Source organism: Ctenopharyngodon idella, chromosome 14 (assembly GCF_019924925.1).
Source record: "Ctenopharyngodon idella isolate HZGC_01 chromosome 14, HZGC01, whole genome shotgun sequence".
Lineage (NCBI taxonomy): Eukaryota > Metazoa > Chordata > Actinopteri > Cypriniformes > Xenocyprididae > Ctenopharyngodon > Ctenopharyngodon idella.
The window spans coordinates 22,407,920-22,420,923 of record NC_067233.1 but is presented as its reverse complement, the minus strand read 5'-3'; the positions used below and the strand labels follow the sequence as shown (position 1 = coordinate 22,420,923).

Below are 13,004 nucleotides of genomic sequence, written 5' to 3'. Positions count from 1 at the left end.
ATGAGATCCATGATTATAATAATGAGCTTGCTTACACGGTTTGATCCCCTTAGTGCTCGTTACACTGGAGACCCTGTTACCAACACAGAGCTGACGCTCAGCGCTGGTGAGAACCGGACCCCGGCGCGGGCTCCGTCACAGAGGGTCCTTCATACAGACTGTTGGGTCACTCCAGTACATTCGCACTGTGTTCTACTGCTCACAAACTGAAGTACAAGTCCTTATAGTTTGCAGATATTATGTACATTATTTAAATGCATTAAATGCATTATTGCAGATATTAAAAACACATCTTGCCGCCGTATACTGTGAAATAATTTGATTTTTACATTATCTGAAAACAAAGTCTTTTCTGTGATGCTTGGATGTTGCTAGTGATAGGGTGATTGCATACTAGTCCAAGTCAAAAGAGCCCACCCTCAAGTTCTCAGAGGTTTTAAATGTGTTGCTATGCAGTTGCTAGGGTGTTCTTGGTGGTTGCTAAGGCGTTGCTAGATGGTTTCTAATGATTCTGGGGTTTTCTGGGTGGTTTCTAGGTGATTGCGTACTAGTCCAAGTCAAAAGGACACACCGTCAAGTTTTCAGAGATTTTAAATGTGTTGCTAGGCTGTTCTAGGTGGTTGCTAAGGTGTTGCTATGCAGTTTCTAATGATCCTGGGTTTTTCTGGGTGGTTTCTAGGTGATTGCATACTAGTCCAAGTCAAAAGAGCCCACCCTCAAGTTCTCAGAAGTTTGAAATGTGTTGCTATGCGGTTTGCTAGGGTGTTCTAGGTGGTTGCTAGGGCGTTACTAGGCAGCTTCTAATGATTCTAGGGTGTTCAGAGGTTTTAAATGTGTTATGCAGTTGCTAGGCTTTTCTTGGTGGTTGCTAAGGCATGGCTAGGCGGTTTCTAATAATTCTGGGGTGTTCTCTGTGGTTTCTAGTGGCGTTTTTCTACTGCATGGGACGGCTCGGTATGGAACGGTACGGCTCGCTTAAATAGTACCACCTCGGTTGAGGTTCCGAACCGATACTTAATGTGACGTGTAAACACTGCAGATCAGTGATTGGTCAGCGAGAATCGTCACTACTAGCGTCATTAAATTTGAAACACGAGACCCCAAACCCACTAGATTTAAATAGTCGGTAACAGCCACGCAGTATAATTTGTTCGCGCAACTTTTTTTTAAACGACCGTCACAAACTTGAAAAAAGAAATGGCTGTATCGTGGTCAGTAGATGAGGTGCAGACTCGTTGATAGCCGAGGAGCGGATCCACGGCAGTAAAGGCGGCGCAACTATAACGAACAGTCTATAATCCCACCCACTTTGAAGCGGTACTAAACTGCAGTTGAAAAGCAAACCGAAAGTAAGTGAGCCGTGTCGTTCAACACAGTGGAAAAGCACCATAGGTGACTGCACAGTTGCTATACAGATGCTAGGGTGTTCTAGGTGGTTGCTAGGGCGTTACTAGGTGGTTTCTAATGATTCTAGGGTGTTCTGGGTGGTTACTAGGTGACTGCATACTAGTCCAATTCAAAAAGGCCCACCCTCAAGTTCTTAAGAGATTTTAAATGTGTTTCTTTGCGGTTGCTGTGGTGTTCTGGGTGGTTGCTAGGTGACTGCATACTAGTCCAAGTGAAAAAAAAAAAACGCCCCTAAGTTCTCAGAGTTTTTAAATGTGTTGCTATGCAGTTGCTAAAGCGTTGCTATGCAGTTGCTAAGGCGTTGCTATGCAGTTGCTAAGGCGTTGCTATGCAGTTGCTAAGGCGTTGCTAGGCAGTTGCTAAGGCGTTGTTAGGCAGTTTCTAAGGTTTAGAGCAGGGGTTTTCAAAGTCAAAGACAGTGGGGCCTCCCTTTTGACACAGCATATACAATGGTGCCACCCCTTACTATTTTCAATAGTTAAAAAATATATATATTATTCTATATATTATTCATAATTCAACAACAAAAACAGTGAAAGAATGCTAGGCAGTTTCAAGCGTGTTTGCCTTCACACACAGTAGATGTGTGTTCCACAGTTGATATCGCCCTCAGCTTACTCTGCTTTACCAATGCACTTGGACCATTAGCAGCTAAACCACATTACTGACCCAAGATCAGGTGTCATAGATGACGTACATCAGTTTTTCACGATACACACTTCCTGTAGATCAGCCTGATGAGCCAGAGAATGGAGGACGTTCCTACTTCCTATGAGTCATTTTCTATCAAGTGAGCCATGGGCAGAGAAGATAACCTGACCATCATTGCATGTAAAATATGTTAATTTTTGGCATACCAATCAAATAAATGAGTCAAGAAAAGGAAGCCGTAGCTGATATCTTATAGACACAAAAATTGGAAGGTGAAGTTGAGTGGATTGCATTGTGGGAAACAGTAGCTCTATTGCTTATTTTGCCAAATATACTGTATTATGTCATACAGATTCCATTCATTCAGAATATTTACATGCTATACATAATATATACTGCAGAAATATAATTGCATGCATAACCCATCTCTCTGTATGTGTAATCAGTCTTTCAAGCATGTTTTGGTGATGATGAGATAATGAATACGTCTGCAGTGCAAACGTTGGTTGTTAGCAGACTCCCTGCTGGGTGTTTTTTTGTTTTTATGCACAGATGACAAAATCCCATCAGCGCTAACGTCACACGGCATAAACAAACTGTGAGTGCTGTTTGGGATCCAGTTTGACTCATATGTGCTGTCAGAATCTGATAAACGGACCAAAAGAGAAACGAGAAAGAGGATGAAAAAGGGCTGGACAGATGCTTTATGTCTGTAGTAGTTTGTTGTTTTCTGGACCACATTGATTCCAGCTTTAAATAATTCAAGGCAATGTTTCTGTCATGTCGTATTTATGTATTCAGCTGATGTTTTTAGTAAAGCTGTGCTTCCTGAATGACTCAACTGTCTCATTATTTATTTATTTATTTATTTATTTATTGGGATTTAGTTCATGGTTGCTTAGTCCGCGATCAGCGAAACCACAATTGGAGTCTTATGATAGACCTTATTATTGAGTGTAAAACAGCGAGAGAGCTATACTGAAGTTTAAAGGTCAGCTGTTGAGATTTGTGGGGAGTTTTCATTGGATGATCAGAGAAAGATTTTGAACTAATTAAATTTTCATGTCTTAAAGATCTGTGACTTTTATTGTACGGAACCTTTTTTTTTTATATAATAGTTTTAGTTTTAGTTAACGATAATAAACCTGGTCTGTGATATGTGGCTTTAAGACTAGAATGATAACTAGTTTTTTTCCCCCCTACATTTTGCATATGGCTCTGGTCCTTCCTTAAATGTAAGTCTGTGCCTTTTTGCCTGTTTTATCGTCGACCAGCACCATATTCCAAATCTACTGAAGTCATTCAATAGCTTATGTGGAAAAAAAACAGACCACAAACTATGTCATTATTCACTATAAATTTGGGATCAATAAGAATAAATTAATACTTTTATTCAGCAAGGACACAATAAAGTGATCAAAAGTGACAGTAAAGACATTTATAATGCTACACAAGATTCTATTTCAAATAAATGTTCTTTTAAACTCTATTCATCAAAGAATCCTGAAAAAATAAATCACAGGTTTCACAAAATATAAGTTTTCAGCATTGACAATAATAAAAAGTGTTTCTGGCATTTATTTTTATATGATATATGATTTTGGGCTGCCTAAAGGGATGCTGGGTGTTCTAGGTGGTTGCTAGGCAGTTTCTGAGGATTTTAGGATGTTCTTAGTGGTTGCTATGTGATTGAATTCTAGCCAAAATAGTCAAAATAGCCCATACTCAAGTTCTCTGAGGTTTTAAATGTGTTGTTCTGCAGTTGCTAGGGTGTTCTAGGTGGTTTCTAGGGCGTTGTTAGGTGGTTTCTATGGATTTTAGGGTGTTCTGCATGGTTGATAGGTGATTGAATAGTAATCCGAGTCAAAAGAGCCCACCCTCAAGTTGTGAGAGGTTTTAAATGTATTGCTATGCAGTTGCTAGGGTGTTCTGGGTGGTTGCTAGGCGGTTTAAAAGGTTTATAGGGTGTTCTGGGTGGTTGCTAGGTGATAGTCCAAGTCAAAAGAGAGGATTTAAATGTGTTGCTGTGCATTTGCTAGGGTGTTCTGTGTGGTTGTTAGGGCGTTGCTAGGCAGTTTCGAAGGATTTTAGACTGTTCAGAGTGGTTGCTACGTGATTGAATACTAGTCCAATTCAAAAGAGCCCACCCTCGAGTTCTCAGAGGTTTTAAATGTGTATCTGTGCAGTTGCTAAGGGGTTCTAGGTGGTTGCTAGGGCGTTGCTAGGCAGTTTCTAAGGATTTTAGGCTGTTCAGAGTGGTTGCTATGTGATTGAATACTAGTCCAATTCAAAAGAGCCCACCCTCAAGTTCTCAGAGGTTTTAAATGTGTTGCTATGCAGTTGCTAGGTTGCTCTAGGTGGTTGCTAGGGCGTTGCTAGCTGGTTTCCTAAATTTTTCGGGTGGTTGCTAGGTAACTTCAAGTCAAAAGAGCACCTGGGTGATCTGTATGGGCCTCATTCGCTCTCTCCTGATGAGTGTAACGGTGAGAAGACAGCGTCGCGTCTGTAGCAGGTTGTCTGTGACGCTCATGCATCACCGGTCTTGTTTAACTGAATGAGTGATGCTCACTGAAGCCGTTTCTGATTTTTCATTCTGACTCAGAGAACTGAAGAGGCTCCTGTATTCTGAGCACAGCTGGGTGTCAGATTTATGAATTGAGTAAATTAGATATAATTTCATTCTCATTAGTGATGTTTGCCAAAGCAAGAATCACTTAAAGGGGACCTAATATGTCCCTTTTCACAAGATGTAATATTAGTGTCCTCAGAATGTGTCTGTGAAGTTTCAGCTCAAAATACTCCACAGATCATTTATTATAGCTTGTCAAATTTGCCCTTTTTTGGGTGTGAGCAAAAACACACGGTTTTTGTGTGTGTCCCTTTAAATGCAAATGAGCTGCTGCTCCCAGCCCCCTTTCCAGAAGAGGGCAGAGCTTTAACAGCTCAACAACAACAAAGCTGGAGAATCTCATGCAGAATGATGATTGTCAGTAACGGTGTTCAGCCTTACATTGTTTAAACCGGAGTCGACACTGATGAAGTTACAACTTTTAGAATGAAACTGGACGTTTCTGAATGGTTATTGGATAAATTTATGTAGTTGCTGTGGAGTTGATTCAACTCATCGACTAGCATGTGCCGTCATGTTAATCTTTTGTGCAAAACCCGTATGGACGCCCACTATACATAGTGTACCAGTTTGCCAATCAGAGCCATACACACCAGGCTAACGTTTATGATTGCTGTGAATGGTCTAATATTTTTTCCAAATCGGACAGAAATGCTCCCTTTTTCAGCTGATGAGCGACAAAAACATTGACAGCCAATCAGAATCCATCCTGCTTTAAAAAACGCGAACATTTAAAGCGACAGGCGACAAAACTGCAGCGTATGCAGTTATCGTTCTTTGTGTGAACGGGCCTGAAGTCAGAAAGTCATACAGGTTTGACAACAACATGAGGGTGAGTAAATGATGACAGAAATGTCATTTTTTTGGAGAATTATTACTTTTAAGCTTCCCATAATTATTACATTTTGTTGCTTAGTCGGTCCTTCACCATTTGCACTGTGGACATGAATGGTAGCTTGTTGAAGGGATGTTATTATGCTATTTACCATACCTGACTTACAGTACATTTTTACGATCAACCCAGCATCTTTGCACAAGTTTTTATTATTATTAATTATTTTTATTTTATTAGTTTTTACTTTATTTTATTTTACTATATATTTTTATATTATATTTTTATTATTTTATTTTTATTTTTTTTATTTTATTAGTTTTTACTTTATTTTATTTTTTACTTTACTATATATTTTTACATTATAATATTATTATTATTTTTATTTTATTAGCTACTTCATTTTATTATACTATATATTTTTATATTATTTATATATATATATATATATATATATATATATATATATATATATATATATATATATTTTTTTTTATTACTTGTATTATTTTACGTTCTCAGTCTTGCGTATTTTCTGCCGTGTCACTTGGTAAGAGGAAGATGCCTGAAGGAGTGTAAGCAGCACTTCCTGTTGCTCAGCTGGGGAAAGTCAGCACATTTTATGAGGTCACTGTGGCTATAAATAGCGCTGCCTCAGCCAGGAGGAAAAATGCCTGCAAACCAAGATTTGCGTAACTGCTGCACAAAGGGTGTCGCTGAAGCGCATTCAGCTCTTGATCTGTTCATTTTGACGGTGTGTGCAGTTACGGTGGGCGTAGGATTGGAGCGTCATAAGAGGACTGTTGCAGTAGTCTGCAGTCATTGGTAATCCTCTGGTAGTGCCATCACATTCATGCCATCTGCCACTGTGTGTATGGCGTCTCGAAGTGTTTGATAAGTGGTTTGTCTGTGTGTGTGTGTGTGTGTGTGTGTGTGTTTTTTTCAGTTTAAATGTCATCATAAAATCAAAATTGATAATTCTTATTTTTCAGTATTTATTATAAATGATACACCCGTGCATATCATTATTCATGTTCCTCATAATCTTGAATCAGAATATCTGCCCCTCCCTCTTGCAGCAACATCTCTTCCCTTCTCTGATGACGAGGGCGGGGCAACCTGTCACTCACATGCACTGTAAACCCAAATAAGTTGGGCTAACTCAAAAAATTTAAGGTAATCAGTTACATCAAATTTTTTGAGTTATGATGTTCCCAATTTTAAGTAAGCAGAACTATCAAGTTTTGAGTTTGTAGTACTCATGCATGTTTATTGCTCTTAACTTGAAATACTGAGTTAGCTAACTCATACATTTTGATAGCAATTAACATAAAAGATTTAGTTAATTAACTTGATTTTGAGTTCTTGCAAATCAAATGAGTTATTTACTTCACTGTAAGTGAAGTAATAAGTTGTCAGAACTCAAAGTTGAATGAGAATTTTTTTTTTTTTTTTAAGAAACTACAAGTAAGATTTTTATTTTGTACTCATACTTTTTTTATTGTTCTTAATGTGAAATATTTGAGTGCACTAATTTATACATTTAACTTAAAATTATCAGGTTATCTCAACGTAAATATTTTGCTGGCTATAACAAATTTATTCAGAACAGGGTCATGGGGTTTAATTCAGAACCGGTGACAGGGTCATGAGCGGCCAAGGCTCATTGATGCACGGGGTGAGTGAAGGCTGGCCCATGTGGTCTGATCCCAACAGACGAGCTACTGTAGCTCAAATTGCTCAAGAAGTTAATGCTGGTTCTGATAGAAAGGTGTCAGAATACACAGTGCATCGCAGTTTGTTGTGTATGGGGCTGCATAGCTGCAGACCAGTCAGGGTGCCCATGCTGACCCCTGTCCACCGCCGAAAGAGCCAACAGTGGACACGTGAGCATCAGAACTGGACCACAGAGCAATGGAAGAAGGTGGCCTGGTCTGATTAATCACATTTACTTTTACATCACGTGGATGGCCGGGTGCGTGTGCGTCGCTTACCTGGAGAACACATGGAACCAGGATGCACTATGGGAAGAAGGCAAGCCGGCGGAGGCAGTGTGATACTTTGGGCAATGTTCTGCTGGGAAACATTGGATCCTGCCATCCATGTGGATGTTACTTTGACACGTACCACCTACCTAAGCATTGTTGCAGACCATGTACACCCTTTCATGGAAACGGTATTCTCTGGTGTCTGTGGCCTCTTTCAGCAGGATAATGCGTCCTGCCACAAAGCAAAAATGGTTCAGGAATGGTTTGAGGAGCACAACAACGAGTTTGAGGTGTTGACTTGACCTCCAAACTCCCCAGATCTCAATCCAATCGAGCATCTGTGGGATGTGCTGAACAAACAAGTCCGATCCATAGAGGCTCCACCTTGCAACTTACAGGACTTAAAGGATCTGCTGCTAACATCTTGGTGTCAGATACCACAGCACACCTTCAGGGGTCTAGAGGAGTCTGACGGTTCAGGGCTGTTTTGGCAGCAAAAGTGGGACCAACACAATATTAGGAAGGTGTTCATAGTATTATGCCTGATTGGTGTGTATATTGAAGTCATTCTGACTGAAATTGTGTCCAATTATATATATTCAATTATATATGTATTGTGTCCAGTATTTTACTTGATGATGATGATGATGATGATGACGATGATAATTATGCCAGTTTTGTTTATATCCAGCCATCTGTATTTGTTGCTTCAGCTAGTGACGGGACAAACAGCAGATTCTTTATTTACACCCAGTAAATAAAGTGTCGCTGATTAACTTTATTAGCTCATGGCTATTATATTTGGTGCTCTGTTGACAGCAGGATGAAGTGTGTTTATCATCCTGATAAGAAGCTGTAAAGCAAAGACATCTGGTAGCCTCAGTGACATTATTAGTGTGTGAAACAGTATGCAGTATACCACAATTAACAGTTGTATGCTATATTGTCATATGACCTTACTGCATGTTTAATTTTTCTTTTTTTTTAACGATTTATTTTTGCCGTTTTTGCCTTTTCATTATGATGGTAAGCAAAGTAGGGGAGAGAGAGAGAGAGAGGGGGGCGGGATCGGGAAAGGTCCACGAGCCGGGACTTGAACTCTGGTCGCCTGAAGTGCAACAGTGCTATATGTCGGCGCTGCCCACTAGGCTATCGGCACCGACCTGCATGTTTAATTTACTGACTAATAGTTATACTTTTAAAAATGAAGGTTATTTACTGGCAACAATAGTTCTGTAAAGAACCACAATGGAACCACTAAAGGTTCTTCATAGTTAAAGATGATAATGGTTGGTTTCACTTCTAGTTCATAAGTCACACTGCAAATTGAAGGTTGAGTGAATTGCATTTTGGGATTATGTATTCTGCACACTATGCATTGGTACTATAATGCAATTTTTTTGCAAATTAAATGGTTATGTATTCTAAGCATATTCAAAATATGGTTTATGTTTTTTAAAAAAAATGTTACTGAAAAATTATAATGATTGTGAAAAAATGTCTATATAAATGAGTAACAATTCTGTCTTTCTTTGCAGTGTTTGACTACAGCTATAGGGACTATATTCTGTCGTGGTACGTCCCCTTGAGTCGAGATGAGGGCCAGCTGTACCAGATGTTGTCAGAGGACTTCTGGGAAATGACCAAACAGCTGCGAATGCGTCTATCTGAGGTGGACGTGGTTAACCTGGTCTGTAACGACACGGTCAAGACCCTCCACACACACTTCTGTGACCTCAAAGCTGCTAACTCAAGGTGAGATGCACAACACTCGACTTTATTCCAGCGGTGAACTGATATGGAGCATTTGGTTGAGACAGACACAACATTGTTAAATTAAGTGCATGCAAAATGTACATTAGTTGGTGAAACTGCAAATTCTGTTGACTGGTTTGTTTTCGGCATACATGCATAATTATCTCTTGCTAATCTCAAAATGTAAATATTAGGCAGGATATTGACACAGATTTCACTATTGGATTTACAAGCTTGCAATTTGATTTTCTGTACTGACCAGGACTTTATTTACGTCATTCTCACACCACATTAAAGAGAGGACATTGTTTCTTGACACAGACGGCACTAAAATATGTCTGACATAATAGTTCATGCTCTGGTTTATGTCTAAGTTCATGGACCGTGTTGCTGGCTCCGAGCGGCACGTTTAGAGAAGCATCATCTCTGTATCATCTTTCAGCAGCAATTAGAAGAACCTCTAGAGCTTTTGGAGACCTGTGATTGGATTGCTTGTGAAAGGGCAATGGCCGCGCCTTCTCATGAATAATATCGAGAGGTGTTTAAATCTATGTAAAACAGATCATTTCAAACTTGGAAGAAGAAAATAGTCCAGAAAATCCCTAAATTAACTGAATTCTCTGATGTATTATGTGCATACATTACCGTTTAAAAGGTTGGGGTCAGTGAGATTTTCTTTTCTTTTTTGTGAAAGAAATTAATACTTTATTCCGCAAGGGCGCATTACATTGATCAAAAGCTACGTAAAGATATTTATAATGTTACAAAATATTCCTGTTTCACATAATTCCTTTTCAAGGTTTCCACAAAAATCTGAAGCAGCACAACGGTTTTCAATATTGAGAATAATCATAAATGTGTCTTGAGCAGCAAATCATCATATTAGAATGATTTCTGAAGGATCATGTGACACTGAAGACTGGAGTAATGATGCTGAAAATTCAGCTTTGATCACAGGAATAAATTACAGTTTACAATATATTCACATAGAAAACAGCTATTTTAAATTAAAATAATATTTTACAATATTACTGTTTTTACTGTATTTTTGATCAAATAAATGCAGCCTTGGTGAAATCTTACCGACCCCAAACTTTTGAATGCTGTGTGTGTGTGTGTGTGTGTGTGTGTGTGTGTGTGTGTGTGTGTGTGTTTGTGTGTGTTTTCTCTTTAAAGAGCCACCAAAACCGACAAGTGTTTATTGTGGTTTCTTTAAACAACCAAACATGTTATCTGGATTGACAGAGCAATAGCCTTTTTCTTTACTCTAATAACAGCGAACAGCAAATTTACCTATTTTTTCAGTGGCAAAAGCAGAAGAATGTAAAACCTTTGTGCTTGTTGAAATCCAATCTACTTGTGTTTGGATCACAAGCACTCTCTTGATTGGATTCACTGATTTCTGATTTGTTGGTGGAAAGAAAGCCAAATGATTGCTGCACACACACACACACACACACACACACACACACACACACACACACACACACACACATATACATACACACACACATATACATACACACACACACACACACACACACTCTCATTCTGGAGATTCATATTTCTCCTTTTGATTGATTAACATTTAAAACTCCAGTCCTTTGTGACCCTTTGTTCTATACAAAACATCACACACACTTATACACTTGTCTATTTGTTATTCCATTACGCACATTCTTACACACTCTTTCTCTCTGAGTGTGTGTGTGTGTGATGGATGTGGATGCAGTAATGAGCATCTCTGCCCGTCGTGTGTGTGTGTGTGTGTGTGTGTGTCTCAGCGATCGATCTGCACAGCTCATTAGCAGAGTGGACAGACGTCTTCTGTTGCCTCTCTTTTTCTTCCTCTCACGTGTCTTCCTACACCTGTCTGTCTGTCTATCTATTTTTGAAATATTTCCCCATTCACATATTTTTTTTTCTCTTGCTTTTTCTTTTTTCACCAATAAATGCTTTATTGGTGTGATTGCATTGCATATTGAAAAAGGGAAAAAATAAAAATAGAATCAATCAATCAATAAATCAAAACAATAAAATAAGTTAATTTCTCTGTGATTTATTGGCATGATTGTTTTGCATATTGCCAAAGAAGAAAAAGGGAAAATTAAAATAGTATAAAATTACAATATAATTATATAATATAATATAATATAATATAATATAATTACAACAAAAATAAAATAAAATATTGCCAAAGAAAATATTAAAATAGAATTAAATTAAAATTAAAATAATATAATATAATATAATATAATATAATATAATATAATATAATATAATATAACAAAAATAAAATAAAATATTGCCAAAGAAAATATTAAAATAGAATAAAATTAATATTAAATTAAAATAATATAATATAATATAATATAATATAATATAATATAATATAATATTAATTTCTCTCTTGCAATTTCAATTTTTCGGAGTGATTTATTGGCATGATTGTTTTGCATATTGCCAAAGAAAAAATATATAATATAATATAATATAATATAATATAATATAATATAAAATTAGAAATGTTTGGAGGTCAAAATTAGAATTATATAAAATAAAATTATTAATTTTTGTTTCATTGGCATGATTATTTTGCATATTGCCAAAGAAGAAAAAGAAAAAATTAAAATAGAATAAAATTAAAATAATATAAAACCCATAACATAACATAACATATAACAGCATTACATTGATATGAATAACTGCTTCATTGGCATGATTGTTTGAATAGAGCAGACAGTCTCTGTCTCTTTCTCTCTCTCCAGGCTGGAGGAAGTTCCACGGCCGTTTCCGTTGCATCCGTGTCTGAACAGTCCCGATGAGGAGCTGCGTTTCCTGCGCTGCTGTGCTCGTCTGCTCATGCTGCGTCTGCTGCCCGTGCGGGACGCTCGTTCACGCAGCCTACGCCTCTTACTGGTGGAGGTCGTCGCTACTAAAGGTGACCTGGAAGTTGGCCTCACTAAACCCGCTGTACACTGTGTGATATTTTATGTCCTTGGGATTTTGCTTGTCAGTACAGCGTGACCTCGGATTCTTCGGTAGAAGTCAGTCAGAATTAGCATAAAAAATGTCAAAACATCACATATATAATCAATGAAAGCAAGACAGCTGGGACATCAATGGAAGCATCAGCCTTCTCTGCCATTTGCTATAAATATTCATTAATATCTTGTTGTTAGCTGGGGACAGATGAGTTTCATTTCATTATTTTATGACACCGGTTTATTACATCTACATTTATGCATTTTTGGCAGACACTTTTATCCAAAGTGACTTGCATTGCATTCCTGAGAATTGGACCCGTGACCTTGACATTGTTTGAGCTACAGAAATATTATAATATATATTACAAAATATTTCAATTTCAAATGTTCTTTTGAACATTCTATTTATCATAGAATCCATATTAAACAACATCAATTCTTTTGGAATGCAATAAATCTGCTGTTGGGAATATTTCTCACACACAGATTAGCTTTAGTTTGTCATAACTTTCCCCTGATGTGGTTTAATGAAGAAGATATTTCTATAATACGGCTGAAAGCAGTACAAGACTTTGATAAGTAGAAATGATTTGCTTTCATGGATCAAAATGAGATGCAGAGATTTGGTGCTCATGTTCTATAAATCCCTCTCTCACAGAACAAAGCTTTCATTCACTGACAGTATCATAACTTGAGAATTAGATTTTGGGAAAATCTTGTTTTTGGCTCGAGCTTCGATTGGACTGAGCTGATTG

At 37.7% G+C, this 13,004-nt stretch overlaps 1 protein-coding gene across 1 annotated transcript in view; it reads left to right on the top strand.

Annotated features, from left to right (window-relative positions):
• snx25 (sorting nexin 25) overlaps positions 1 to 13,004 on the top strand; it is a 56,270-nt gene that overhangs the window by 9,685 nt on the left and 33,581 nt on the right. Inside the window, 2 exon segments of the mRNA XM_051859974.1 lie at positions 9,046 to 9,262; positions 12,031 to 12,203. Of these exon segments, the coding sequence (XP_051715934.1) occupies positions 9,046 to 9,262; positions 12,031 to 12,203 (390 nt within the window).